The sequence below is a fragment of the Colias croceus genome, chromosome 9 (assembly GCF_905220415.1).
Source record: "Colias croceus chromosome 9, ilColCroc2.1".
Lineage (NCBI taxonomy): Eukaryota > Metazoa > Arthropoda > Insecta > Lepidoptera > Pieridae > Colias > Colias croceus.
In genome coordinates this window covers 8,657,284-8,670,477 of record NC_059545.1, presented here as the reverse complement: position 1 = coordinate 8,670,477, position 13,194 = coordinate 8,657,284, and the positions used below count along the sequence as shown (strand labels likewise).

At 34.1% G+C, this 13,194-nt stretch overlaps 2 protein-coding genes across 3 annotated transcripts; both read left to right on the top strand.

Moving 5' to 3' along the window:
- The first annotated feature begins 807 nt into the window (after nucleotides 1-807).
- On the top strand, nucleotides 808-7,441 carry LOC123694694 (cytochrome c1, heme protein, mitochondrial). The gene is made up of 7 exons (XM_045640203.1): nucleotides 808-911; nucleotides 1,220-1,270; nucleotides 1,945-2,093; nucleotides 2,820-2,946; nucleotides 4,450-4,567; nucleotides 6,173-6,354; nucleotides 6,953-7,441. The coding sequence occupies exons 1-7, from the start codon at nucleotides 843-845 to the stop codon at nucleotides 7,181-7,183; spliced, it is 927 nt and encodes a 308-aa protein (XP_045496159.1). The 5' UTR covers nucleotides 808-842; the 3' UTR covers nucleotides 7,184-7,441.
- Nucleotides 7,442-8,840: 1,399 nt separating this feature from the next.
- On the top strand, nucleotides 8,841-13,180 carry LOC123694691 (folliculin). 2 transcript variants are annotated; one of them, XM_045640199.1, is made up of 8 exons: nucleotides 8,841-8,940; nucleotides 9,077-9,267; nucleotides 9,634-9,819; nucleotides 9,919-10,054; nucleotides 10,127-10,386; nucleotides 10,470-10,674; nucleotides 10,757-10,859; nucleotides 12,983-13,180. In XM_045640199.1, the coding sequence occupies exons 1-8, from the start codon at nucleotides 8,868-8,870 to the stop codon at nucleotides 13,119-13,121; spliced, it is 1,293 nt and encodes a 430-aa protein (XP_045496155.1). In that variant the 5' UTR covers nucleotides 8,841-8,867; the 3' UTR covers nucleotides 13,122-13,180. The 2 variants fall into 2 exon arrangements, with proteins under 2 accessions (XP_045496155.1, XP_045496153.1); XM_045640197.1 differs by having other exon boundaries at nucleotides 8,866-9,267.
- Nucleotides 13,181-13,194: the final 14 nt, after the last annotated feature.

The following is a 13,194-nucleotide window of genomic DNA, read 5'->3' as shown; positions in this document are numbered from 1 at the left end:
AGGGTGGCGACCCCACAAACTCGGTTTTAGCTTCTCACTGACCCCCCCTACACATCAAAAACATAAAATTGCGTCCTCTAAAAAACGCAAGGTTAGACCTAAAAAATGTAACTTTCAATGGACTAGTTTACTTTCTCTGTACCGTAATAACCTGAGGTAATAACAAAAGAAAACTATATAAATAAATACCTAACTTAAGTTAAAGTGGAAAAAATCTATCCAGAAACCCATTTTTGCATTTTTGATTGTCTACATTCGTTTTATAGTCTAAAATATCTTAATTATTAATCTATTTTATGCCTCCTCCACACTACTCGCGAAGTTCCTCGGCGAAGTACTCGGCCGAAGTTGACTGAAGTCCGCGGTGCTACACTACACACTCGTTCGGTTCAACTTCGCGAGGAGCGCATACGTTCATATTCAGAACGAACTTCAGGTAACTTCGTGCGCTTTGACTCGGGCGCAAAAACCGACAACAAACGGAAGTCGGCCGAGGCGAGGTAAAGTTGGACAAAGTAAGCCGAAGTGCCTCTCTACATTATTCTATTCGTCTAACCTCGTTCAACTGCGCGAGTAATGTGGAGGAGGCTTTAAAGTACTCACAATATAGAGCAATAAATGCATTACGCTGAGTACATACAGATTTTATTGTAATTAATTACTATAAACACCTAGAGTTATAATAATTAACAAACAATCATCAAAAAATAATTATTTACTGATCAAATCCACATCAAATCACAGGATCAAATAAATAATTTATAATTTGTTCTATGGCAATAAATTTTCAATGCAGTAATAGTTGTCATTTGAACCTTCTTTCATTACGACGTTTTACTATCATGGCGGCCGCCGTAGGCAGGATTTGTGGGGCACGACTTTTGAAAAATTATGGCATAGTTACACCCCAGGTACTAAATATAGATAAAATCGTTTAATTTAGTGCCATAAAAGTGTAAAATCCCGAATTGTCCCATCAAAAGACAACCTAACGATGAAGAGGAAAATGCCTGGAACTTGGGACAGGGACCATGTATTTTATAATTTTGAGATAAATTTGCGTTTTATCGATGTAGTTTTGTGATATAACTTGTGTATAGATGTTAACCAGCAAGATAGTTAATGAGTGACTTATAGGACATAAACATTGAAAGGTAACCTTCCCAACATTATGTAACAAGTATTGAGAAAACTAACGAATGGTTGTCGTCCCTTTCAGGTGTATCAGCTGTCCACAAGTACTCAAGGATGGACTAAAAGTAGGAAATTGGTAAGTACAAATCATTTTGGAATATTTTTAAGAGAACTAAAAATTTTAATTTATATTACATAAATATTATGAAACCTAAACTAAAAATATAATGATACATATACATTAATAGGTACTATGTACATTTAAAGTGATGTGTGTAAAATGTTATATTATAATATCAAAGGCTGCATAATCATTAACCTACATACGCCCAATGCTGACTTATCTACTTCATAGAGCATAAATAATAATGATGATAATCATATAATTTAGAAAAGATTATGTTTATTGATCATAAAAAAACAAACCTCTTTTTTTTTTCAAATATTGACTGAACCTTCAAAATGGTTAAGGGCGGGGGGGGGGGGGGGGGGCGATGATTACTGATAATATTTTATTTGAAATATAAACATTTCAGAAGGTTTTTAAATGCATAAAGATTTGTAAATTTTTTAATACATACATTTTAAATATTAGTTTACACCATTTACAAATCAATGAGAACTGATAAAAAAGTTAAAAAACAGTTCAAACCAATTTTATTTTTTATTTTTTTACTATTTACTGGAAGAACCTTACCAATTACCTATGATGACTTGACGATATTACATTTCACTTGTATCAATAAATTATTTTCACTATACACTGCTTAAAATTATTATCTATATAGCCTAACAAACAAACCGTTTCAGTGGTTATCCACATTGGGTGTCGTGGGCGGAGGCGTCGGAGCCCTGCTGTTTGCTCTGGAACAATCGGTGCAGGCCTCTGGCACTGAGGCTCACCCCTACCACCAGCCGTGGAGCCACGATGGATGGTTCAAATCCCTTGACCATGCCAGGTGCAGTTCATTTTATTTGCCAATTACGATATACTCAGTTTTATATAACTTGTTTAGGCAAGACTAACTTACAAAAGTTGTAAGGAATTTATACAAAAAAAAATCACAAAAATGTTCTTGGATTAAACAAATTTAAAAGTGCATAATATCTACTGATAACTATTTAATTACTTTTACATATAATTATTAGGTATTTATTACTCATCTACCTATAAATTTTGTTATTATTACCATTATGTACTAAATGATAATAAAACATAACAAATTATCATTAATGCGTTTATAATTATAGATGTCATAACAACTTTATAATTTAATTGTAGATTAAATATGTGTATTCATTCAGAAATTCTTTTATTGTAAATCAATGGATATTTAATACTTACTAAAGTCAACAAATTTGAACATAATATGTTGAAATATAACACTACTACACTTTCATAAGAAAATAAGCGTGAAAGAAAACAAAGTAGGTAACAAAAATAATTATTAGATATAGTACAGAATGGTTCTTTTGTGTTATTGAATTCTCTTGTCTTCTACAAACATACTTAGTTACATATTCTACACAAATTCTATAACAAAAAATAAAAACATTTTTATATCAAAAAAATCTCGTCATCACTAACAAATACAGATTGTTCTAATTGTTTATTATAAAAATTTAATGAATTCTTCAAAAAAATTAAGAAAAAAGTACAACAAATTATTGTTATTTGTGAACAGTGTCCGCCGTGGCTACGAAGTGTACAAACAAGTGTGCAAAGCGTGCCACTCCCTGCAATACATCGCTTTCCGTAACTTGGTCGGCGTCACCCACACGGAAGCTGAGGCTAAGGCGGAGGCCGCCGAAGTAAGTTCCTATTATTTTTCAGATATTAATACTTACTATGTTACTAGTCGCCGCCTCCTTGGTTGGTTGACGCGTGAGCGTAACACTGAGGGGTCCAGGGTTCGGTTCCCGGTAGAGACGAAGAAAAAAAATGTCTCGTTCTGGTACGACACAGGCTGATCACCTACTTGTCCCTAAAAAAAAAGAAAATCGATCAGTGAAACAGATGGATAATGCATCCCCCTTTAACCACTAGGGGACATGGGACTTCACTTTTTATGTTACTAGTAATAATACATATTGAAAAAACCTAGTAACAACCGCACTATGGTAAACAGCATCTGGATAATTGGCGCTTCTTCTTCATAAGCTTTTTACTAGTAACCCCTTTCGCGTTCAGAGAAGTTTTGGAATGATTTACCACCGTAGGTTTTCTGGAATAACTATGACATTGGAGCTTTCAAGAAAAGAATGCTGTTGTGTTTAAAAAGCTGGCAAAGCATTGTAACACCAACAGTGTTGCTAGTGTTTATGGGCGGGGCTGACCACTCAACATCAGGTTGTTTTGCACTGACATAAAAAAACATATATTCTAAATCTAAAATAAAAAATAAATATAATGTGGATGATGAGGTGGGATTTAAAGCCAAGAGCGATTGGTCATGTGTCGCCTCAATATCAAATCGGTCAGTGATCGAATTTGCTATTCTTTAAATTGTTTGAAATACTTTCTAGCATTTTAATGCTGTAAATGCAGAAGTTTAAATTATAACATTAATTCTTTTGGCAGATTTATGACAAAAGGCTTTGAGTGAAAAGAAATAGGGAGCATAAAATGGAATAGTAAGAGAGTTTTGCAATAGGGTGGCGTATCAGTAATTTCTTCTGAACATCAATTTTCTGTAGAAGATAGCGCATGAAAAATTTATTTGGGGGAAATCTTCAAAATCAATATTGCACGTATTTACGCATACTGAGATGTGATTTTTTTTGAGTCACTATAATATAAATTTATGATATGAAGTGATGTTATTTCGCATGGTAGAGATTTCTTACCTTACAAAAAGATTGTATGTGGATATGGCGCTTTATGTACATAATATTAGAATTAGAATTTAGATTCGGGTGGGGGTTTCTAACATATACATGATATAATAATGTATTGCTCCATACACTACACACTCATATTTTATTTGTGTTTTATCTCAATAAAAACAGTAAATCTAGGGTTTTATTATAAAAAAAAAAAAATATATAGTCTTCTTTATATTGGTTATTTATTTAATAGAACACTATATTTTATATTCTGTATTTTAGGAATAAAATGAAATTCAGCCCTGTATCTATCTATAGCATACTTGCATGCATTTGCAAACACAATTTTTATGATGTGTTGTAAACAGTAATTGTTTCTTAATCAAATTAATCATTAAAAAAAAAAATATGTAGTTTTAATGGTTAACGGTGTCTGGTTATAGCATGAGTAAAAAAGGATAATATAAAAATAATGTTGTTTTGTTTTAGATCATGGTCAAAGACGGGCCCGATGAGGAAGGAAACTACTTTGAAAGGCCGGGCAAGCTCTCGGACTATTTCCCGTCACCATACCCCAACGAAAACGCTGCCAGAGCTGCAAACAACGGTAAGTTAAAAAAATATAATTTTGATATAAAGAAAGAATCAGAAGATTTAATATTTAAAAATTTGCTTATGTGCGCAGCCTCGCTGGCGTTCGAATTGTAAATTTAATCATGCCTCGAGTCCAATTATGATTGTGATAGGCGAAATTTTAAATGTTCTAGGTCGATTTTGACGAAATTCTATTTATGATAAATCAATATTCGCAGTCAGAAATCGGACTCGTTGATTAAAACCAAATTTTACTGAGTGTCAAAACTGTAAACTGTCTTTTTTTTCTAATCTTAACAACATAGTACAGCAAAAACTTGAGCTTACGACATTTTAGAATAAGTTTATTTTCAAACACAAAAGGATGAATGAAAACCTCAATATTTTGAACAGGCAAAAAATATGGGGGACGTCATTTTTGATCTAGTTTTTATTAATATTAATATAAAAAATAAATAGCAAAAAAATGAAATTTTGTTTTGCATAAAAAGTCCGTAGCCATACTCTGCCTACTGTACTTTGAACATGACTTCCGCGAAATTAAGGGTCATATTTCATTGTCGAATGTCGATCTACATTGTCCTCATTAAAATAATGTGTATTCAAAAGCGCAGCGCGCTACCTTTCACATGTGAGGCTTCGATGTTCTTCAGGAATAATTTGTTGTTGTTTGATTTTGAATTATATTTTAATGAGGACAATGTTTAGTTTGACAATGAATAATGCGCTGCTCTGCGCTCCGCTATATCTGCCGCCGGCCTTAAGTGTTAATTTTAATGTTAACAACACCGCTGGGACATTTTCTGACGACTTGATTGTGAGTCTAGTAAAGGAGAATGACCACGGGTGGTATCGGTAAAATTTTAGTTGTGCCACGTGTTCGTGATATTGTTAATTCCTATTTGTATTTATAATGGTCATATCACATATGTATCAATATTAAGTCTTAATTATACCGGATAAATTGAAATAATAGTAAAAGTTATTCTTTTGAAACATGTATGACCACGTATGGTATCGGTAAAATACTAGTTGTGTCACGTGTTCGTGATATTGTTAATTCCTATTTGTATTTATAATGATCATATTTATCACTATTAAGTCGTAATTATACCGAATAAATAGAAATAAAAGTAAAAGTTTTTGTTTTGAACTTTTGACACATATATCTATCTCTCTTGCAAGCGTCCTGCGTCATATGTCATAGTTGAATGAATGTGTTCGACGCATTGTTCGACGTTATTTATTTTGAAATAATGTTTATTACGATTTACTTTTCACATTTATCTTGTAAATTAAAATATTACCTACGTAATAAATGTAAAACTTAACGTTCATCGTTAGTTTAAACTCGATAAAGTATTTTTTTGAAGCGTTGAATAAAACTTTTGTTTTATTTTTACTGTCGCGAACTGCGGCTTATTTATATAAAAACTTTAATCGTTTCTAAAAGTACTAACATCAAGCTTCAAATTGAGCTATATTTCATCTTGACACAATAAGTTTGATTGCGATACCAAGTGCCATAGTCACTTGGGCAATCTCCTTTGTACTATACAGGGTCAATAATTTTCAGTTCCTTTTTGTGTACTAAAAATAACTTTTTTTTTTAATTAAGGCGCATACCCACCGGACCTTTCGCTGATCACGTCCGCGCGCCACGGCGGCGAGGACTACATATTCGCGCTGCTCACCGGCTACATGGAGCCGCCCGCCGGCGTGCCGCTGCGCGAGGGCCAGCACTACAACCCGTACTTCCCGGGCGGCGCTATATCCATGGCGCAGAGTCTGTTCGACGAGGTGCGTGGTGTAGTGTTTTGTTAAGGCGCAGTCACACCGGCTCGACACTATAGTACTCTATTAAGGCGCATACACACAGAACCTGTCGCTGTATTATTTTATTAAGGCGCATTCACACCGCACCGGACAGGTCGCTATATTATTCTCTTAAGTGCATATACACAGGAGATATTGCTGTTTTATAATTTTAAGACACAGTGCCAGTTTCAGTTTGAGTTTGGTACAGGTAGTGTTTTTAGAGTAATTTTTATGGTGGTAATATTTTTAGCTGATACTATTATCACATACAAACGCGATTATAGTTTTAGGCTGTAGCAGATTATTTACCTAAATTCGCCTTCCAAATCTACACACATACACTCGTTTATTATCTCATCTTACTGAGAAAATAGACCCAAAGCTTGTCAGATAGAGATCGCCGTATGCGATAAGATCACTTTTTGCACCATTGTATAATTTTTATGATTTGCATTGAAGTATTTAAATTCATGAATACCATATTACACATTAAACTATCTCCAAGCAGTTATAAAACACCTTTGTATCTGGTATACTCGTGCTACACAAATCCAATTAAACAATAAAACATTGTGTGCAGGCGGCCGAGTACAGCGACGGCACGCCAGCCACCGCGTCGCAGCTGGCCAAGGATGTGGCCACGTTCCTGCGGTGGTGCGCTGAGCCCGAGCTCGACGAGCGCCGCCAGATGACCATCAAGGCGCTCGGCATCTTCTCCATGCTCGCCGCAGTCGTCTACTACTACAAACGACACAAGTGGTCCGTCATCAAGAGCAGAAAACTAGCCTATAAACCAGTCTCTAAGAAATAAACGTGTAGCGCCTTTTAGACAATCTTATTTTCAATAGACAGTTCATGTTATATGTTTATATTTAAATTAAAATAATTTATTTTTAATCTGACGATTTATTTCCTACGCTGTTACCACGCTGCTCGTTCGGTATGAGTGATGTAATTTATTGTTATGGGTGAGCACAGACTTAACATTAATAGGTATTAACTGTGCTAAGTGATATTCCAATAACAACTTAAATCAATGTACAGTCAATAAATGAGTTATTGAAAATTATTGTGGTTTGTTTTTTTTTTGCTTGACTCTTAACATCTTCCCTGTCCAATGAGTCAAATATGACTCACATGATCGTATTGGTATAAGTTCATGAGTCATAGGTGACTCATTTCTCAATACACTTTAAAGGGTCAACTCGCACCAAAAGAGCGTCGAAGCGCGGCGAAGCAGAGCGCAGTTTCCGTGTCATATGAATTTTAACTTTATCTTCATTACTATAATACTTATTATCGCATGACAAGCTCGAACGAGTCGCGCGGATGCCCGCGGCGCCGCTGGAATTCCGTGGAATTCCATTAAGGGTCAACTCACACCAAAAGAGCGTCGAAGCGCGGCGAAGCGGAGCGCAGTTTCCGTGTCATATGAATTTTAACTTTATCTTCATTACTATAATACTTATTATCGCATGACAAGCTCGAACGAATCGCGCGGATGCCCGCGACTGCGCGAGAAGTCGCGGGAATTCCCGAGAATGCCCGAGCATTCGCGAGCGGCCGCTGGCAATATCCCGCCCCTCGCGCCCGCTCCCCGCACGCGTCTGTGCGCGCGAGCATTCGGACTGCGCAAAGAGCGACCTGTGAATTCATCGCGGGAAGGCGCGCGGATTCCCGCGACTGCTCGAGAAGTCGCTGGAATGCTCGAGAAGTCGCGGGTCTCCGCTACTCCGCGCTTCGCCGCTCTTTTGGTGTGAGTTGACCCTAAGGCATATTTTTGGTATTTTTATTATTATAGTACTGAAAAACAGTACTCCTTTAGAGCGCTGTGAAACCAGCTATTGACGTAATGAAAAAAATGTTGCGTGTAAAAGTTGTTCCTCGAAAAACAATCGACAAAAATGGTCTGATATATTTTTTTTGTAAAATGATAAAAAACAAGTTATGTTGAAAAATATAAATATCTCTAATTTATGAACATTTTCGTGTACAACTTTTTTATTTATAGTACTACGACATAAAGTTACTGGGCCAGAGTTGTAGAGAATTTAATTTGCAACATATAATGTTCGTATTTTTTTTTTATCAGATAAATAGTTTAAGAGATATATCGTTAAAACCATTTCAACCACTATTTTCAAGGTGGCGGCCGTAAGACAAGGGTGGCGACCCCACAAACTTGGTTTTAGCTTCACACTGACCCCCCTACACATCAAAAAAATAAAATTGCGTCCGCTAAAAAATGCAACCCCAAATGTAACTTTTCAATGGACTAAAAGGCGGCCGTAATATTGCGGCCGCTTTATGACGGCTCCCACAGAACAGTTTTGTTTTTACAGTTTTACTCACGTTTTACTGTTCTGTGACGGCCGGCACCGCTTTTCTAGGAAACCAAAGCTTAAATATTCTGTGGTGGAGCATGAAGTTATTATAGTCTATACATCACCTATACATACATAATTTATCCTGTGGCCGAATACTTATAATTGTCAATGTCATTTATTATCAATCATTATCAGCTGCTCAGAACTATTGTCAAAATATTATGGAAACACAAGAAAATTGGTAATTTTCTGCGAAAATACTATGTACTTTTTGTAATACACAAAATATGTTACGTATAGAATGAATGCTATAATTGGTTTGTGTCATTTTTGTGAATCTCACGGCCCGCGACCATTATTTTGTACATTTACAACAGATGAGGAGAGTCATACTACAGAATCTTCCAAATGCCCAGTAGAATGTTGTGGCTGCAGATCAATTGGTGCAGAAACAGTTTTAGTGTCGAAGGACGACAGTGGGATAATTTATTGCAGCAGAGAATCTGTGCCTAATGATGATATTACTGCATTTTTGCGTCAGGCTGCCTTACGGAGCATAACATGTGAAGTAAATACTACACTTTTCTCTTATATTAACCTTTGACTTTGTAGACATCACGAACGCTGTACAATTTTCATCTGATAATTTCTTTATCATTTAATATTTACACTAAAAATATCTATACTGTAACATCAAACAAAATATCTAAGAAATTGTGCTTATTGATTTATTTTATACTAGATAACCGCCCGCGGCTTCGCTCGCTTTGTCTAAAACCTAATAAATTATATACTAAAACCTTCCTCTTGAATCACTCTATCTATTAAAAAAACCGCATCAAAATCCATTGGGTACTTTTAAAGATTAAAGCATACAAAGAGACATAGGGACAGAGAAAGCGACTTTGTTTTATACTATGTAGTGATATTTTAGGTCAACTGGAGTAAAGAAGGAGGTGTAGTTTACTTCAGTGACACACAGGGGCATGTTCTCAGCCACATGTTCCACCTCAAGGATACCAGGGCCAGAGGAATGAAGAGATTATTTTCAATTGTAGTTCTTATGAAAGATAAAATGTTTCTTCTGAATGTTACTCCAGTTTTATCAGAACACATGAAGGTAAAATCTAAAAACTTACAGCTTTTTAATTTCAATTATTTACATAATTGTTTTTAACAGGGAGAATCTAATATATTTTAACTACATATTTTTTTTTAGAAATTAGCCAAACAGCTTCAAGAATTGGCTGATGTTGTTTATGATAATGAACAGAGTATATGCTCTCAAAGAGCATTGAGGTTGAATACTGGGAATAATGATTTTGGTCAATCCAGATCATTGAAACAACTAACAAGTAAGAAAATAAAACATTCTTAATTTATCTCAATTAAGTTATCCTTTAATATAAATAGATTGTTATTTCCAGATGATGATGATATTTTCAAAAGATTACATTCACACTTTACATGGATGCTCAAAACTGGTGCTTTAATTTATTCCGAGACACTTTACACAAGCCAAGATATGCTCAACAAGTTTCACCCAAACACAACAAAAGGAACCATCTTTGAAGATGTTTGCTCAGTAACTATTGATAATAGCTCCATGACATTGCGGGAAATTGAAAAACTTTTATCCAAAGATGTTTTCCAAAAACTTCTGTATTGTCTTTTAACAGGTGGAAAAGTGAGTGATGCTTTAAAAAATATTTTTTAATCTATCAATAAACTTAATTTTTATCCATTTAAAAATTTAAAATAATTTTTCAGATAGGCATAATATCAAAATTTAGAAATTTATCAACAGTTGTGAATAGCCTCTTGATTTTATTGCCAAAAAATACAGATAACACAAATGAAAATATTAGAATAGTAAGTAATGATGAAGAAATTCAAGCCCAAAATTTATGTATTTTAGAAGAAATCGAAAATAATAATTTTCAGTGCACTTGGAAGATCAATGTTCCAACAAAATGTATGTTTACTATTTTGATTATAATTTTTTTAAATGTTTCTGTTTATAAACAACTTTATTCATAAAATTTTGCATATTGCAGATCCTACACTAATGAATAAAATACTTAACGCAATAAATAACGAAAAATTCAATGATGTTGTTCTGTTACAACATATAAAATCTTTGCAGTTGGAGTGGTTGGGGTATGTGTAGATTTAGTTACTACTAGCTTCCGCCCGCGACTGCGTCCGCGCGGATGTCGGTCTTCGCGTGGATGGTTTATTTCTCCATTTTGAGTAATTCTGACAATGACATCTTTTATAAAATTATCTATTGGACCCAAATATTGATATATTAAGAAGAGCTGGAACGTCAACACATTTACACATTGCACATGTTAGGCCGGGAGATACTGACACAAAATTTCGGGTCATTTGTAACAGGATGGCGGTCTAGAAGGGTCTTAGTACGCAATGACAAAAAGAAAAATGATGGTCAGAACGCTGGTACCGGCGGACTACATCTTTTTTATGGGCTATCGGTAAATTCTAAAATTTTTGTGTTACAAATCGTTTGACTTTCGCTATTTATACGACGAGTTCGACTAACGCCCACGCGACAAGTCCGCCGGTACCAGCGTTCTGACCATCATTTTTCTTTTAGTCATTGCGTAATAAGACCTCTGTAGAACCGCCATTCTGTTACAAATGACCCGAAATTTTGTGTCAGTATCTCCCGGCCTATGTATGTGTCATATTTTGCAATTGTTTATAAATACAGGGTGATGTAATTGGTGTAGTACCTACGAATATCTAAAAATCTATGAAGAATTTTGTGATACAGTAAATGGAAGAATTATAGACTATTTTACAGTATTTAATAAAATCATTTAATTTTTTGTTCATTTTCATTAGAAATGTCAATTTTTCTCACCAAGGTAGAAATTTGGATGATAAGGATCTTGTTAGAAAAATATAAATTTTGACTAAAATCGGCATTTTTTTTTTCAAAAATCAAATTACTAATGAATAATCAGAGTTATCACATTATTAAAAAAAATATTAGAAAGTTTGGAGAAAGACGCGAGAACATGAGGAAAAATATATTCAATTAGAACCAAAAGTAGATAATTACACTGACTCATTTATAATAACATTATGAAATTCCGACGGCGAGTTCTTCGAGCGATGAAAGTTTCAGTGAAGTAGAAGATTACGATTAGGTATGATTAAGTAGATTCTTCTTCTTCTCTTTAGATACTGCTCTCTGAATTGGTGGTAAATGTTAAAACTGTTAAACTGCTAAGACGATTCAAAAGTGCTTCTAGAAGAAGTCTAATTGTATAAATGTTTGAGTTTGAGTTTAAAACCAATAGTGTGAAAATTATACAATAAACATGTAACACATATTTGTCAGCGCGTATTGGTAGGTATTACGTACTTTCTACAAATATAATATTTCTTAGATATCTTTACTCGACTAAAGTCAGGACAAGACTGCTCCGCAACTGCAGAAGACGTCCGTTATTTAAATCATTATTGTCCGTATATACATAGGTCTTTGATCATTATCAAAACAACCATCCGTGTGTTGGGAGTGAGCGCACGTGTTATTTGTATTGTTTTTATGACCTGAAATTTAATTATTATTTGATAATTGAATGATTATTAATACTTTTATCCAATTGATTATTATTAGAATAAATAATTAACTTCATCAATTGATTTACTTATAAAGTATAATTTTACAGGTAAATTATGAGAGCTTTCATAATTATATTTGCATAATATATTTATCTACAACACACCCATTTTACAATTCAAGTCTAAAATGAAACTAGAGTCGCATTTATTTTTGAACATACTGTAAGTGAAATTGCATAAGTGTGAGTACTGTGAACATGCCAGCTTTCCCTAATTGACCGATACGGCTAGGCCTATAATAATACACGTGTGTTCACGGTTCTACAGAACGTCTATGAATAAAACTGAAAAATTAAGATTTTTTTTTCTACGTATTTTTCCAGGATAAAAAGTATCCTATTTTACGCCCAGGATAAGGTATAATTATACCAAGTTTCATCGAAATCGAACCGGTAGTTTTCACGTGATGTCTTCACATACAGACAGACAGACAGACAGACAAAAATTTTTTAAATCACATATTTGAGTTTGGTATCGATCCAGTAACACCCCCTGCTATTTATTTTTTCAATATTTTCAATGTACAGAATTGACCCTTCTACAGATTTATTATATGTATAGATTATTTCTTAAAAACAAACGAAATTTTAATTTTACTTATTTTGCATTGGTTAATTTTTCAGGATAGCAAATACCATCAAGTCATCACTTCAAGCATCAGGACATAAAAAAGATGCTATCAAAAAATTAAAAACTGTACTTGGTGTATCAGAATATGATGAGATTCTTGTAAATTACTGGATACAAGCTTTCTGTGATTAGTCTATAGATATCTGTGATAATATTGTTAGATTTGAAAATAAATATATTTTTTGAAATAAGTTTATTGTATTTC